The sequence below is a fragment of the Thamnophis sirtalis genome, unplaced genomic scaffold, assembly GCF_051295495.1.
Source record: "Thamnophis sirtalis isolate CommonGarterSnake01/CBP01778 unplaced genomic scaffold, rThaSir2_p1.2 scaffold_3, whole genome shotgun sequence".
Lineage (NCBI taxonomy): Eukaryota > Metazoa > Chordata > Lepidosauria > Squamata > Natricidae > Thamnophis > Thamnophis sirtalis.
Window position 1 is genome coordinate 19,627,178 of NW_028261383.1, and position 14,938 is coordinate 19,642,115.

Here is a 14,938-nt window from a genome sequence, read left to right on the forward strand (position 1 = left end):
AACTTCCGGGAGGCCCATTCCCCCCACCCCAAGCCTCTGAGCGGGCCCTACACTTACCTGGCATCCAAAACAGGCTACGTGGAGTCTCCTGGGAGGGGAGGGGTGGGCGGGGCCAGGCAGGGATGAGATTTGGAGGTTCTCCAAACTGGCCATAATGTTAGATATGGGTTCTCACTATGGGTTCTCCCGAAGCAGCCCACCCCTGACTGCGACCTATTGAAGAGAGAATTACCTGACCTTTATTGCAATGTCGAACTCCTTGTGGGCCTTGACCCCAACACATGTTTTGGGATTGTGCTGTCAGTCAGTGCAAACGGATCATCTTCGGGGTGTGGGAGCATATTGTACCTCAAGGTAGTTTGAGGAGGGAATATACGTGTTAATGGTTCATCTTTGTTGGTAAATTAGCAGTTCAGGCAATGCAGATTTTCCGCTGCTCTCAAGGGAAATCTAGGACACCTTGGCCCACTCCTGGGGGGGATGGGGAGCATCGTTTCCTAGATCCACGTAGCTCAGCCTTCTCTGGTTTGATGTCCTGCAGATGCGTTGGCCTTCAACGTCCAATATTTTCAGCCAAGTTTGCCAATAGAAGCTGAAGGCCGACACTTTTGTTGTCGGCCTTCAACTAGGCCATGCCCGCTATGGCCACGCCCACCCAGTAACCAGGCAGAAAACCCATTGCTGAAATTTTTGAAGCCCAGCCCTGAATATATATTTTCTAAATTACTTCGTATCCAAAACGGGCAGCTTGGAGACTCCTGGGAGGTGAGGGGTGAGGCAGGAGGGGTGGGATGGGGGGGGCGGGGGGGGCAGCCAAGGGTGGGGTTCTGAGGTTCTCCGAAACAGCCTCCAAATGTTAGCTATGGGTTAGCTAATGTTAGCCGTAGCTAACCTGTAGCAGCTCATCCCTGTGCATATGGCCGCCTAACTTGCAGATGGCGACTCAAGAGGTATAAAAAATATAACATATAATATAAAATATACATATAAAACTATAAATAAGAAATATAAGAACACCATATAAAAGAAAAAAGAATAATAAAAAGAAAAATAATATAATAATAAAACAATAACCCTCCAACACCCCCCCAACACCCCCGGTGACATGTTGTTGAGTGAATTGCTGCAGTCGTTAAGTGAGTCTGTTAAGTGAGTGGAAAATGGTCCTAGGTCACTTTTTTGATGTAGTTGTAACTTAAATTGGTCACTAAATGTACAGTTGTAACTTGAGGATTACCTTTGTACTCTTATACCTCTCGATGCATCACATTGTTTCAGTACAGAGGTCTTTACACAGCTAGTTCTCAATTTACGACTACAACTGGGCCCCGAATTTATGTTGCTAGAAATGGGTTACGTGCGTTTTGTCCCATTTTGCAATTTTTCTTGCCACGGTTGCTAAGTGAGTCACTGCAGTTCTTGAATTAGCAACTTGTTTGTTGAGTGAATCCGGCTTCCCCATTGACTTTGCTTGTGAGAAGGTCGCCAAAGGGGATCTGCAACCCGTCATAAATATGAGTCCGTTTGGCAAGGATCTGAATTGTTGACCACCTGATTCTGGAAAGGTCATAAGTGTGGGAAACGGTCCTCAGTCACTGTTGTTCGGTGCCGTTGCAGCTTCAAACGGCCACTAAGCGAAATGTTGTAAGTCAAGGACTCCCTGTAGCAGTTAGCAGTTAGCAGTTAGACTTATATACCGCTTCATAGGGCTTTCAGCCCTCTCTAAGCGGTTTACAGAGTCAGCATATCAATCGCCCCCACAGTCTGGGTCCTCATTTCACCCACCTCGGAAGGATGGAAGGCTGAGTCAACCTTGAGCCGGTGAGATTAGAACCGCCGAACTGCAGATAACAGTCAGCTGAAGTGGCCTGCAGTACTGCACCCTAACCACTGCGCCACCTCGGCTCTTGATAACCGGGTTTGGATGGATGATCTGAATCCAAAGACTTAACTCTTTCTTCTTTTTGACTCCAAAGACGACGGCTCCATTCACTGGGAGAGGCCCGTGAAGCCAGAGGTGGAAAAGTCTCTCTACTACGAGCCCCAAGCACGTTCCGCCGAGGTGGAAATGACCTCCTACGTGCTCCTGACTCGCCTGACCATGCTTAGGAGAGCTGCGTCAGTGTCCCAGGACGATTTGGCCATTCCCACCAAGATTGTGACCTGGATGACCAAACAACAGAATCCTTCCGGAGGATTTGCTTCCACCCAGGTTGGTGGCTCCCCTCCGCGGGTTTGATATGTTGGAAGTCGGGAGTGTTTTGGGTTGGGAGAAGACGACTTTCCGCCAGAGAGGTGGGGTTTTAAGCTGGGTTGCAAAACACACCAGGACAGGGAGCCCTCAACCCAGGGGTGGGTTTCAACCGGTTCGCGGTGGTCCCCGCGATCCGGTTGGTCGCCGAACCCGGAAGTAAGTAACTTCCGGGAACGGCGAAGGCCCCCCCCCGCGCCCGCGCCCACTCCTTACCCGGTTTTGCCGAATTCTGCGCTTCCACGCATGCGCAGGACGCATACAGCGCCTGCGCGATCCTCCAGGAGCAGCTGGAGCATCGCACAGACGCTAGTACGCATGCGCGAGGACGCCGCCGGCCTCGTTCCAACCGAACCGGTTGGAACAGGGCGAGAAACCCACCCCTGCCTCAACCCTACGACCGACTGCAATCGAGCCCAAGTGAGTGAAATGAGTTTTGCACCCCGCGTTTTACGGCTTTTCTTGCCACCTTTTTTAAGTGGGTTTTTTTTTGCAGTTGTTAAATTAGTCGCAAGGAGCAGCAAGGAGATAAGCAACCTAGAATTAAGGAGAAATTTAATTAAGGAGAAATAATGATAAGGAAAATATTAGAATGTGCAGAAATGAATAGATTAACACTGGCAATTGAAGAGAAAGAACAAACTGGTTATTATGCGCTATGGGAAACATTTTATCGGTCAGAGAATAAATACAAAAAGTAGATATAAAAGTAGATGAGTAAAATATAGAAACTAAGAGTTAAGCGAAGTAAGAAGAGGATGTAAAATATTTGATAGTTAATGTGTTTTGATTAAGCTAAGAATAGATTTTATAATGAATATGAGGGTAAATTTTAACAGCTGATGCACAAACATTTGTACCCTGACGACATACTGTTTCATGGAAGATGGATTGTTTGTACTAAAATAAAATTGAAAAAATTGGGGGGGAAAAGAATTAAGGAGAAATTTCCTGACAGTCATAACAATTAACCAGTGCGACAATTACTGGAGGCTTTTAAAAAGAGACTGGACTGCCATTTGTCTGAACCGGTATAGGGTCTCTTTTTTGAGCAGGTGGTTGGACTAGAAGACCTCCAAGGTCCCTTCTAGCTCTGTTATTCCTCTCTCATCCTCTCATGGACTCTTCCCAGTGGTGGGATTCAAATAATTTAACAACCGGTTCTCTGCCCTGATGACCAGCTGGGTAGGCGGGGGATGAGTGGTCATGTGACTGGGTGGGCGTGGCCAACTCAACATCACTCAGGTCGATGGGCGCTTCGCCTTAGCTGTTACAATGTAACAAGGGTTAAACTGGAGAGGCAGTTTCTGTAAGCAGGGTAATAAAGATTAGGCTAGAAACAACACCAGACTGTCTCCTTCCTGCCTTCTTTACAGGATTAGCTGTAAATCTCAAAATGAGATTTCTTCCAACAACAGGTTCTCCGAACTGCTTAGAAAGTTAAGAACCGGTTCTCCCGAATAGGTGCTAGATCCCACCACTGACTCTTCCTATGCATAAAACTTTGAAACCCTCTTCTGTCTTCCTATCTAACATTGCCTAAGAATGATTTGGGGACCCGGGTGTCATATTTGTGTTCTTGGGGGGGTGATACATCCACCTTCACCTCAATCTCTCCTTGCAGGACACAGTGGTGGCCCTCCAGGCCCTGTCCTCGTTTGCGGGTTTGACTTTCTCCAAGAACACAGCAGGCACGAAAGTGGCCTTGAAGTCGGGTGAGAACAGCGTGAAGGAATTCCATGTGGACAACGCCAACAGGCTTCTGCTTCAGTGCCAGGCCCTGCCCACCGTGCCTGGGGAGTATACCGCAGTTGTGACTGGGGAAAGTTGTGTCTATGTGCAGGTGAGGCTCCCAGGGAACCGTGGGAGAGGAATTGGCAGGATGCAGGCAATTACTGTTGTGGGTCATATATTTAATATATTTTAAATATGCTGGCTATGAGCAAGGCTTCCAGACTTCTTCATGGGAACAAAAGAGAATGTTTATTATTATTATACTTCGTTGTTTATTATACTTGTATGCCGCCTTATTCCCGAGGGACTCAGGGCAGCTAACAAACAAGTGGGGAAGGGGGAAATACAAACCAATAACACTTACAGTAGACTTACATACCACCCCCACAGTACTTTATAAACACTCTCTGGGAGGTTTACAGTCAGCATATTGCTCCCCCAACAATCTGGGACCTCATTTTACCCACCTCGGAAGGATGGAAGGCTGCGTCAACCTTGAGCCTGTCAGAATCGAACTCCTGACAGTCAGCAGAATTAGCCTGCAATACTGCTCATCAAATGGAATAGCAATAGCGATAGCACTTAGACTTATATGCCACTTCACAGACCCCTCTAAGCGATTTTACAGAGTCAGCCTATTGTTTCCTCCAACAACAATTTGGGTCCTCATTTTACCCACCTCGGAAGGATGGAAGGCTGAGTCAACCTTGAGCCTGTCAGAATCGAACTCCTGACAGTCAGCAGAATTAGCCTGCAATACTGCTCATCAAATGGAATAGCAATAGCGATAGCACTTAGACTTATATGCCACTTCACAGACCCCTCTAAGCGATTTTACAGAGTCAGCCTATTGTTTCCTCCAACAACAATTTGGGTCCTCATTTTACCCACCTCGGAAGGATGGAAGGCTGAGTCAACCTTGAGCCTGTCAGAATCGAACTCCTGACAGTCAGCAGAATTAGCCTGCAATACTGCTCATCAAATGGAATAGCAATAGCGATAGCACTTAGACGTATATGCCACTTCACAGACCCCTCTAAGCAATTTTACAGAATCAGCCTATTGCCCCCCCCCACACACACAACAATTTGGGTCCTCATTTTACCCACCTCGGAAGGATGGAAAGCTGAGTCAACCTTGAGCCTGGTGAGATTTGAACTGCCAAATTGCAGGCAGCTGGTGATCAGCAGAAGGAGCCTGCAGTACTGCACTCTAACCATCGCACCACCACCTCTGCACAAAATACACATTTATGAATTGGGCATTGGAAAGGGCATTGGGAAAAAGAATGGGGATTTTGTTTTTGTGAAAAAGGCCTTTTGCTGTCTGTGAAAAAGAGAACAGGTTTGGCATTGGGTGGGATTTAGACACATGCTCCACTACTGAGAAGATTTGTCTCCCTCTTCTAAACACCTGGCTTAGAGCAGAAGGTGGAGGAACCTGGACGAGAGCTTCCAAAGAGGATCCCAGTTTATAGCCAATGAGTAGCTCTCCTACTCTGAGATAGTAGCAGTAGCAGTAGCAGTAGCAGTTAGACTTATATACCGCTTCATAGGGCTTTCAGCCCTCTCTAAGCGGTTACAGAGTCAGCATATTGCCCCCAACAACAATCTGGGTCCTCATTTTACCCACCTCGGAAGGATGGAAGGCTGAGTCAACCCTGAGCCGGTGAGATTTGAACAGCCGAACTGCAGAACTGCAGTCAGCTGAAGTAGCCTGCAGTGCTGCATTTAACCACTGCGCCACCTTGGCTCCTCCCTTCAAAATGTAGGAAGGGATCATCCCTTCCTTCAAAATGTAGGAAGCCATCCAGTGGTGGGATTCAAATAATTTAACCACCAGTTCTGTGCCCTAATGACCAGCTGGGTAGGTGTGGCTTGGTGGTCATGTGACCATGTGGGCGTGGCCAACTCAACATCACTCACGTCGATGGGTGCTTCGCCTTAGCTGTTACAATGTAATAAGGGTTAACCGGAGAGGCAGTTTCTGTAAGCAGGGCAGAGGTGGGTTCCTACTGGTTCGCACCAGTTCGGTAGAACCGGTTTGTCAAATCTACGAACCGGTTAGAAGAGGTTCCACCAGTGGACCCGGAAAGCAGGCCACACCTACAGAAGAGGTTCCAGAAATTTTTTGAAACCCACCACTGAAGCAGGGCAATAAAGATTAGACTAGAAACAACACCAGAATGTTTCCTTCCTGCCTTCCTGACAGGATTAGCCCTGTAAAGTGGAAAAAAACCAAAAGGAGATTTCTTCCAACAATTGGTTCTCTGAATTAATTAGAAAGTTAACAACCGGTTCTGCCGAATAGCTGCGAACTGGCTGAATCCCACCACTGAAGCCATCCCTGCTACTTCAGGAGGCTCCGTGAACTGTTTGAGTGAGGTGGACATGGAGTTGAGGCTACGTCCATTGGCCGGAAGAGAGAAACTCTCTCCCCACTTTAGACTTTGAAGGGCAGAGAAAGCGTCCCAAAGGTGCTTTTTTCAAAAGGCACCTGGACTTCCTTGGTTTTTTTTCCTTGAAGGCGTTTCGCTTCTCATCCAAGGAGCTTCCTCAGTTCCGACTGAATGGTGGAAGATGGAAGGATTGAGCCACAGTGGCGCAGTGGTCAGAGTGCAGTACTGCAGGCTATTTCTGCTGACTGCCGGCTGCCTGAAATTTGGCAGTTCAAATCTCACCAGGCTCTAGGTTGACTCAGCCTTCCATCCTTCCGAGGTGGGTAAAATGATGGCCCAGATTGTTGGGGGGGGGGGCAACAGGCTGACTCTGTAAACCGCTTAGAGAGGGCTGTAAAAGCACTTTAAAGCGGTATACAAGTCTAAGTGCTATTTCTAGTGCTATTGATATTCTCTGCAGTCATCTGCTCTTTAACACTCTTTCTGAGGGGCCGAGGGGTCTTCCAGCAGTTCAAGAAGGCTCCCCCCGCCATTTGCACTATTCAGGGCACAGATAAACCTCCAAGTGGCCTCAACGGCTCTCGAAAAGTGTGCAAATGACCAGCTGTCTGCAAGGAGTATCAGTCCTTCCATCCTCCATCATTCAGTCTTGAAGAAGCTTCTTGGATGAGAAGCGAAACGTTTTTCAAGGAAAACCAAAGAAAGTTCAGTTGCCTTTTGAAAAAGCACCTTTGGGACCACCTGGATGACCGAGAATCTCCATAGATACGTAGAGTAAAAGGAGCCGTAAAGTAACTGTGTCCTTATAAGGAAAGAAAGAGCGGAACAGCGAAGAGCAAAAGGGTGGTAACCAAGGAAACGGAAAGGAGAAAAGCTTAGGCCTTGTTTCATTTAAGAAGGCCCAAGACTCCGTCCTTGCATTTCTGGCATGAGAAGGTAATACTGAAGAGCGGCTGCTGATTGGACGATAATGCTGAGCTCGGTCGGTCAATGTTCTAAGGTTGTGTTCTTCTATTGTGTTCTTCTACTGTGGACCCACATCTGCTTCTCTGGCTGCCTTGCAAGAAGAAAGCATCTTTCACCCGAGAGGAATAACGGTGGCTCTTCCGTTGAGCGCACCCTCCAGAAATGTCGGCCTTTGGCAAACTTGGCTGAAAATATTGGAAGCTGAAGGCCAATGCATCTGCAGGAGTTTGAGTTTATTGGTCTGGTATGCCGCCCACTCCCGAAGGACTCAGACCGGAGAAGGCTGAGCTACGTGGATCTAGGAAACGATGCTCCCCCCCCCCAGGAGTGGGCCAAGGTGTCCTAGATTTCCCTTGGAGAGCAGCGGAAAAATCTGCATTGCCTGAACTGGCTAATTGACTCAAGAAAGATGACCCATTAACACGTATTTTCCCTCCTCAGTCTACCTTGAGGTACAATGTGCTCCCACACCCCGGAGAGGATCCATTTGCACTGACTGTCACCACAAATCCCGAAACGTGTGTTGGGGTCAAGGCCCACAAGGAGTTCGACATTGCAATAAACGTCAGGTAATTCTCTCTTCAATAGGTCGCGGTCAGGGGTGGGCTGCTTCGGGAGAACCCGTAGTGAGAACCCCTAGCTAACATTATGGCCGGTTTGGAGAACCTCCAAATCTCATCCCTGTCTGGCCCCACCACCCCTCCCTTCCCAGGAGTCTCCACGTAGCCTGTTTTGGATGCCAGATAAGTATAAGGCCCGCTCAGAGGCTTGGGAAGGGGGGCGGAAATGCACCTTGAGGAAGTTCCAGAACGGGCCCATTTCTGGCCTCCGGAGGGCCTTCCAGAAGGCCTTCGGAGCCCGGGAGAGGCAGTTTTCATCCCTCGCAGAGGCTCAAGGAAAGAGTCCTTGGGAGGGCTAAAATGCACCCCTTCACCCCCCTCTACCCCACCGTAGTGCAGAGTCGACTAGACCACCCCACCCAGCAACTGGCCGAGAACTTATTGCCGAAATTTTTGAAGCCAACCCCTGGCCACAGGCGAAGGGGGAATTGGCTGCCATTCAAGGGATGCCATGATGCCCGGCTGTGTCTTTGAGTCTGAAGAAACTGTCTCTTCCTCCAAGCAGCCTTGGTTCATATAACTTGCTAATCTAATCCAAAACAAACGTGATTTGTTTGCAGTCCCATAGATAAACCAAATACAAATACAATAGCAGAGTTGGAAGGGACCTTGGAGGTCTTCTAGTCCAACCCCTGCCTAGGCAGGAAACCCTATACCGTTTCAGACAAATGGCTATCCAACACCTTCTTAAAGACTTCCAGTGTTGGGGCATTCACAATTTCACAAGCTGTTCCACTGATTAATTGTTCTGTCAGGAAATTTCTCCTCAGTTCTAAGTTGCTTCTCTCCTTGATTAGTTTCCACCCATTGCTTCTTGTTCTACCCTTGGAGAATAGTTTGACTCCCTCTTCTTTGTGGCAACCCCTGAGATATTGGAACACTGCTATCATCTTTGTTGCTCTTCTCTGCACTCTTTCTAGAGTCTCCACATCTTTTCTACATTGGGGGGGGGGATTTTATTTGCTGTTTGCATCCCGCAGATGCGACTTCGCTTGTTTTCACGGCCCAGTTGCTGGCATGCCACAGCCCAGTGCTGGTCCCGACAAATTAGCCATCAACAGACACACAGAGATAAATCCTGTTTACATACCATTTAAAAGATACAATCCAAAGTCTAGGAAGCAAACAGCCTAGAACATATACCTTCCAACATCTATCATGTAGATAAGCAGGGAACAGCACCAGAGAAACAATAAGAGAGGAAACAATACCCTGATAAAGGAGACATCAAAGAGGAAGCCACACTCCCCCCCCCCCCAAGACTGGTAGGACTGACTTCCACACACAAACAACCAACATACTTCCCTCTGCACTGATGATATTGCTTAGTATGGTCATGAAATGTCAGCAGGACAACACCAAATTCAAAGAGCAGAAAGAACAAATTTGCATGCCAATCGGAGACTAGAACTGGATCTTCCTGGTAGAAACCCACTGGGTGATTGTGAGAACAGGAATGCAAAACCTCACAGCCACCTTAACTGGGGCTGACATTGTTTTCTTTTCCCTCTTGTTTGTCCAGTTACGTCGGCAAGCGCCCCTCCACCAACATGGTGATTCTTAATATCAAGATGGTCTCTGGATTTGCACCAAATAGGCCGTCTGTGAAAGAGGTAATTGGACAGTTTTTATATTCGGTTTCTTCTTCAAATAATCATTGATCTCTCCTGACTAAGGCACACCAAAGAATTAGCTGTGGGTGGAACTTGGCCGCAATAACCACCATCCATGATTTATAGCTGAGATGTTGAAATAGAATATCTCTGTTTGTGGGGAGAGGAAGGAGTGGGGAATGGAAATGTGCCCTCTATTGTTTTATGATGGGCCGTGCCCCCCCATGGCGGTGTTAACCATCCCAACTTGGTCAGTTAGAAAAGAAAGACCCTTGGATCTGCGGTTAGCCAAAAGTGTATTTTATTAAAGCTAAGTGGTTACAGAAGAGGCAAAGCTGGATCTGGAGTTTTCGCGCCCAAAGCATATCATTTTTCCTTGTTCCCACCCCGGGTATTATCGAGTATCCAATTCGGTGCCAACAAATTTATTTGAGTAATAGTCCCTGTCTTCATGGGGCTGGATGGTTCTGGATTCCATAGTGTGGCCTTGGAAGGGCTGGCACGATTCATGGTTTTGTGTCCCCCCCCAGGCTAGCCCTCCCTTTATCCCACTCCGCTGATCTCTTCCCACACCCGTTGCTTATGATAGGCAGACAACCAGCAATGCAGAGCATAGCAAGGATGGCAGAGCATAGCAAGGATGGCAGCCCTTTTGGGAGAATGACTGCAGCATACTTTCTGAAATTGCAAATCTGCTGACGATCCAAAGGTCTTCTCTCCTGGTCAAGGGCACTTCCGAAATCATGGCCAGGTTCTCCTTCCAAGGTTTCAGTTGACAATGGCTGATGGTGGATGGGTGCCCCTGATCCTTAATAATGAAGAAATCTCTGTTTTTCTTTTCTGCAGCTGGAAAAGCAGGCTCTGATTAAGCGAGTAGATATAACTCCCAGAGAAGTGGTGGTGTATTTCGAGAAGGTGAGTGCAGAAGCCACAGTGAGGGAACGGGTGAGCTAGAGGGACGCCAATGAAAAGAGGAAGGGATGTGCTGGGGTTTTGCCCTCCGAATCTTCCCGTGGTTCGTGAAAACACTAATATTCCCCATGAAGGCAGAGTTCATAAAACAAAGGAAAAGGGAATTACAGGTAGTCCTTGACTTACAACAGTTCGCTTAGGGCCTGTTCGAAGTCACGACGACACTAAAAAAAGTGGCTTAGGACTGTTTCTCACACTCACAACTCTTCCAGCATCCCTGCGTTCACATGATGAAAATTCCTGGGCTTGGCAACTGGTTCATATTTAGAATAGAATAACAGAATAGAAGTAGAATAGAAGAATAGAGAATAGAATAGAATAGAATAGAATAGAAATAGAGTTGGGAGGGACCTTCAAGTCCAACCCCCTGCCTAGGCAGGAGACCCTATACCGTTTCAGACAAATGGCTATCCAACATCTTCTTAAAGGCTTCCAGTGTTGGGGCATTCACAACTTCTGGAGGCAAATTATTCCACTGATTAATTGTTCTGTCAGGTAATTTTCTCCTTAGTACTAGGTTGATTCTCTCCTTGTTTAGTTTCTTATAGCAATAGCAATAGCAGTTAGACTTATATACCGCTTCATAGGGCTTTCAGCCCTCGCTAAGCGGTTTACAGAGTCAGCATATCGCCCCCACAGTCTGGGTCCTCATTTCACCAACCTCGGAAGGATGGAAGGCTGAGTCAACCCTGAGCCGGTGAGATTAGAACCGCTGAACTGCCGATAACAGTCAGCTGAAGGGGCCTGCAGTACTGCACCCTAACCACTGCGCCACCTCGGCTCTTCTCCTGCCTTCGGGTGCTTTGGATAATAGTTTGCCTCCCTCTTCTTTGTGGCAGCCCCTCAGATATTGGAACCCTGCTACTTATGACCGTCGCAGTGTCCTGGGGTCAAGTGATCCCTTTTTGCGACCTTCTGACAAGCAACACAAATGGGGAAGCCAGATTCCCTTAAATGTTACTCATTTAACAACAGCAGGGATTCTGTTAACAAAGGTGGCTGGAAAACTTGTAAAACGGGGCAAAACCCACAACGAATTTTATCATGTAGCAACATGAACCTCGGGTCCTTCTGTAGCCGCTGATGGATACCAAATACCTTCTCTAAGTTCGTATATATGTTGGAAAGGGATAAGAGAGCAAATACGTTGAAAATCTGCAGGTTGATTTAACCTGAACTTTGGATAATCTGAACTTCTTTCCTGCAGCTGACCAACGCCACCCAACATGTCTCTTTCACGGTGGAGCGAAACATTGAGATCCAGAACCAGAGACCAGCCTTTGTGAGGGTGTACGACTATTACGACGGTGAGCACAGAATACGCGGCTGTTGGCTCCTCCCACAAGGACTCCAAAGCCAAATCTTGAAAGAGGGTTAAAGAACAGCTCACATCCCTTTGGGATGTAGGGGAAAGCGCAATTGGTATTAACCCTAGTTTCCTTTGTGTTTCCAGGTGAAGAGGCAGTGGTTCCGTACAGCGCCCCCTGCAGCACAGGTACAGTATGACGTCCTTTTGGATTCTACTACACTCTTCCACCTCTTTTTTCCTACGAGTGGAAAATTCCAAACATGGCCAATTTCAATTTTTATTCTCTTGAATAGAATATTATTCCCAAAATCTGTTTTTGGGGTTTAGGCCAGAGGCCTCTAAACGTGGTAACTTTACAACTTGTGGACTTCAACTCCCAGAATTCCTCTAGTTCTCCTCAACCTCCAGAACTTTTAAGATGTGTGGACTTGAATCAGTGGTGGGTTTCAAAAATTGTTCCAACCTACTCTGTGATTGTGGCCTCCTTTGTGGGAGTGGCTTGCTGCCCATGTGACCAGATGGGAGTGGCTTGCCACCCATGTGACTGGATATGAAGATGCCAATGACACTTGTCAGAACCACCTTAAATTACCTCACACACAGCACTGGCATGCATAAGAATATGATGTAAACTTGTTTTTTAAAAGGCATCTTTGGTTTGCATTAAAACAACTTCAACACACGCAATGTTCTGATTGCACAAACGCAGTAGTCATCCTTACCTTTCACAGAGGCACTGGGTTTTATAAATATGAGCATGATAGTGTAGAATAATCATATCCAAGGACCAGTGGTGGGTTTCAAAGATTTTTGGAACCTCTTCTGTAGGTGTGGCCTGCTTTCCCGGTCCACTGGTGGAACCTCTTCTAACCGGTTCCGTAGATTTGATGAACCGGTTCTACCGAATAGGTGCGAACTGGTAGGAACCCACCTTTGACTTGAATTCACCTGACAACACAACTCCGCACTTTTTAAAAGTTGCTGAGGTAGAGAAACATTGCTTTAGACGGTTGGCATCTTTGAAATGCAATGAAATCCATTGTTCAGAGAAGTATGCAAAAGTGAGGTTGACTTCACCCAGCCTAAGCTCTAATGTGATTGCTTTAAACATAGCTCAAACTTTATAAATTATACGCTTTCTTATAAGTTATGTAAGTTTTATATCACTTTATAAGTTTTAGAAGTTATTGTTCATAATTTACATTAATATGTGAAGCTAGCCTCCAATTTATTCAAGAACTGTACCTAAATCAGTTCCTCGTGCAATATATCATCCCGAAAATTAGAAGGGGAAAAGGCTAGCTCAGCTCCTTTCTGCAATTATTAACAACCAGCTGGTGTTCAAATGTGTTGGACTTCAATTTCTTTTGTATGCTAGCTGAGCATGACAGTTTTTGTCCGATCTATTTCGAGAGGACACTTTTTAATTATACCTAGTCCCATCCGATTTCTGTTTAACTGGTCCAGCAAGAAGGATGTGAAGTTCACCTTAAATGATAAATCATCCTAAAAGAAAAAGCATGTTTGGCTTGGAGAAGTAGACCCAACACCCAAATGTATTTAATACAATAATACCATAGCAGAGTTGGAAGGGACCTTGGAGATCTTCTAGTCCAACCCCCTGCCTAGGCAGCAAATCTTATACCGTTTCAGACAAATGGCTATCCAACATCTTCTTAAAGACTTCCAGTGTTGGGGCATTCACAACGTCTGGAGCCAAGTTGTCCCACTGATTAATTGTTCTGTCAGGAAATTTCTCCATCTTTGCTTGAATGCTTGGCTTATTGATAGTTTGATGGCTGTTTCTCTCCCACAGCGAATGTCGGGAATGTGTGAAGAACCAAATCACCCTCCACCACCTCCCAGTCAATCCCACTGCTGCTTTCCTGCCCACCCTGATGAGAAAGCGGAAGCAGAAGACAGCCAGCCAAAGACCCAAGAAGAATCGGGTGCCCTCTGGGTGCCTTACTTTTAATCTACAACTTTATGAGCCCCAAGGAATTGGAGAAACACCACTGGCTTCATCTTCTCTCCATTCGGGTCTGGAAAAACAAACACCTGGCATTTGCTGTTGTCTTCTCCGATGGTGGAAAGAATGAAACAAACAAATAAATAAATGTTTGGAATCCATCAGCTGTGATTCAAATCCATCTCTAACTTGAGTTTCCCCAATAGAAACAGGCTCGCTGGGGATATATTAAGGGTGAAAATGCAACATCTCCAACAGTCCCAAGACTGGAGGAGATTGTTCAATCTGATTTGATTGGTTGTTAAAATCTGTTTTGTTCCAATGGATGATCCTTACCTATCCAAACCCCAAACTCTGGGAGTCCTGATTGGGCAAAAGTGGAGGAGGTGGTAGACCAAGCTCAAGGGTCCCAGAAAGTAGATCACCTTGGATAGTTTTCCTCCACTTTGTAGGCTACCCAAGAACCTGTAAGCAACCTACTCCGATTGCTTAGCAACGATCTAAACCTGTTCTGACCCCTCTCGTTCCACACCAAAGCACACTCTGAGCCAAAGATAAGTTACGCCATTTAATTAACAGACAGGTCCTTGGCAGCAATCCAGCACAGATAAGCCATGGCAGCAATCCAGCCTGCCAAGCTCACAATAATGTTCTCCAACATTAGTTCCTGCGTTGACTTCTGCAAGAGGGGCGTGTGCACAAGCAGTCTTTTTACAGTCTGGAGAGGAGCCTAATGACCACCAGCTGAGCGCAATCACCTCCTGTAATTGCGTAATTTTTCCTGACGCCTATTAGCTCTTCGATTCCGGGCATCTAGAAACAACTCACTGCTGGCTTCTGGATCACTCTCCCTTGTCTCCTACCCACTGGTCCAAGGCTCAGGCGCCTCCTGGTGGCCAACCAGCCTCTCTGCACCCTGTTTGGAGTCGGAATCCTGTCCAGGGTCCTCCAGAGCCGATTCATAGGGCCCCTCGCTGTCGGAGTCTGGTGGCAGCTCCAACGGCTCCTGCTGGGCCACAACAAAACCAATGTTTCATAACCTTGGCAATTTTCAATTCTCAGACTTCCCCAGTCAGCAACTTTAGCAGGGGTCCCCCACACGTTAA

The 14,938-nt window shown here is 46.9% G+C and overlaps 1 protein-coding gene across 1 annotated transcript in view; it reads left to right on the forward strand.

Annotated features, from left to right (window-relative positions):
• Positions 1–13,993, forward strand: part of LOC106552808 (alpha-2-macroglobulin) — a 76,984-nt gene extending 62,991 nt beyond the window's left edge. The window contains exons 28-35 of the mRNA XM_087708046.1: positions 1,977–2,212; positions 3,876–4,094; positions 7,791–7,918; positions 9,492–9,582; positions 10,429–10,497; positions 11,762–11,861; positions 12,008–12,049; positions 13,680–13,993. Of these exons, the coding sequence (XP_087564172.1) occupies positions 1,977–2,212; positions 3,876–4,094; positions 7,791–7,918; positions 9,492–9,582; positions 10,429–10,497; positions 11,762–11,861; positions 12,008–12,049; positions 13,680–13,699 (905 nt within the window). The 3' untranslated portion in view covers positions 13,700–13,993. The remainder of the gene's footprint in view (positions 1–1,976; positions 2,213–3,875; positions 4,095–7,790; positions 7,919–9,491; positions 9,583–10,428; positions 10,498–11,761; positions 11,862–12,007; positions 12,050–13,679) is intronic.
• The last annotated feature ends 945 nt before the right edge of the window (positions 13,994–14,938 follow it).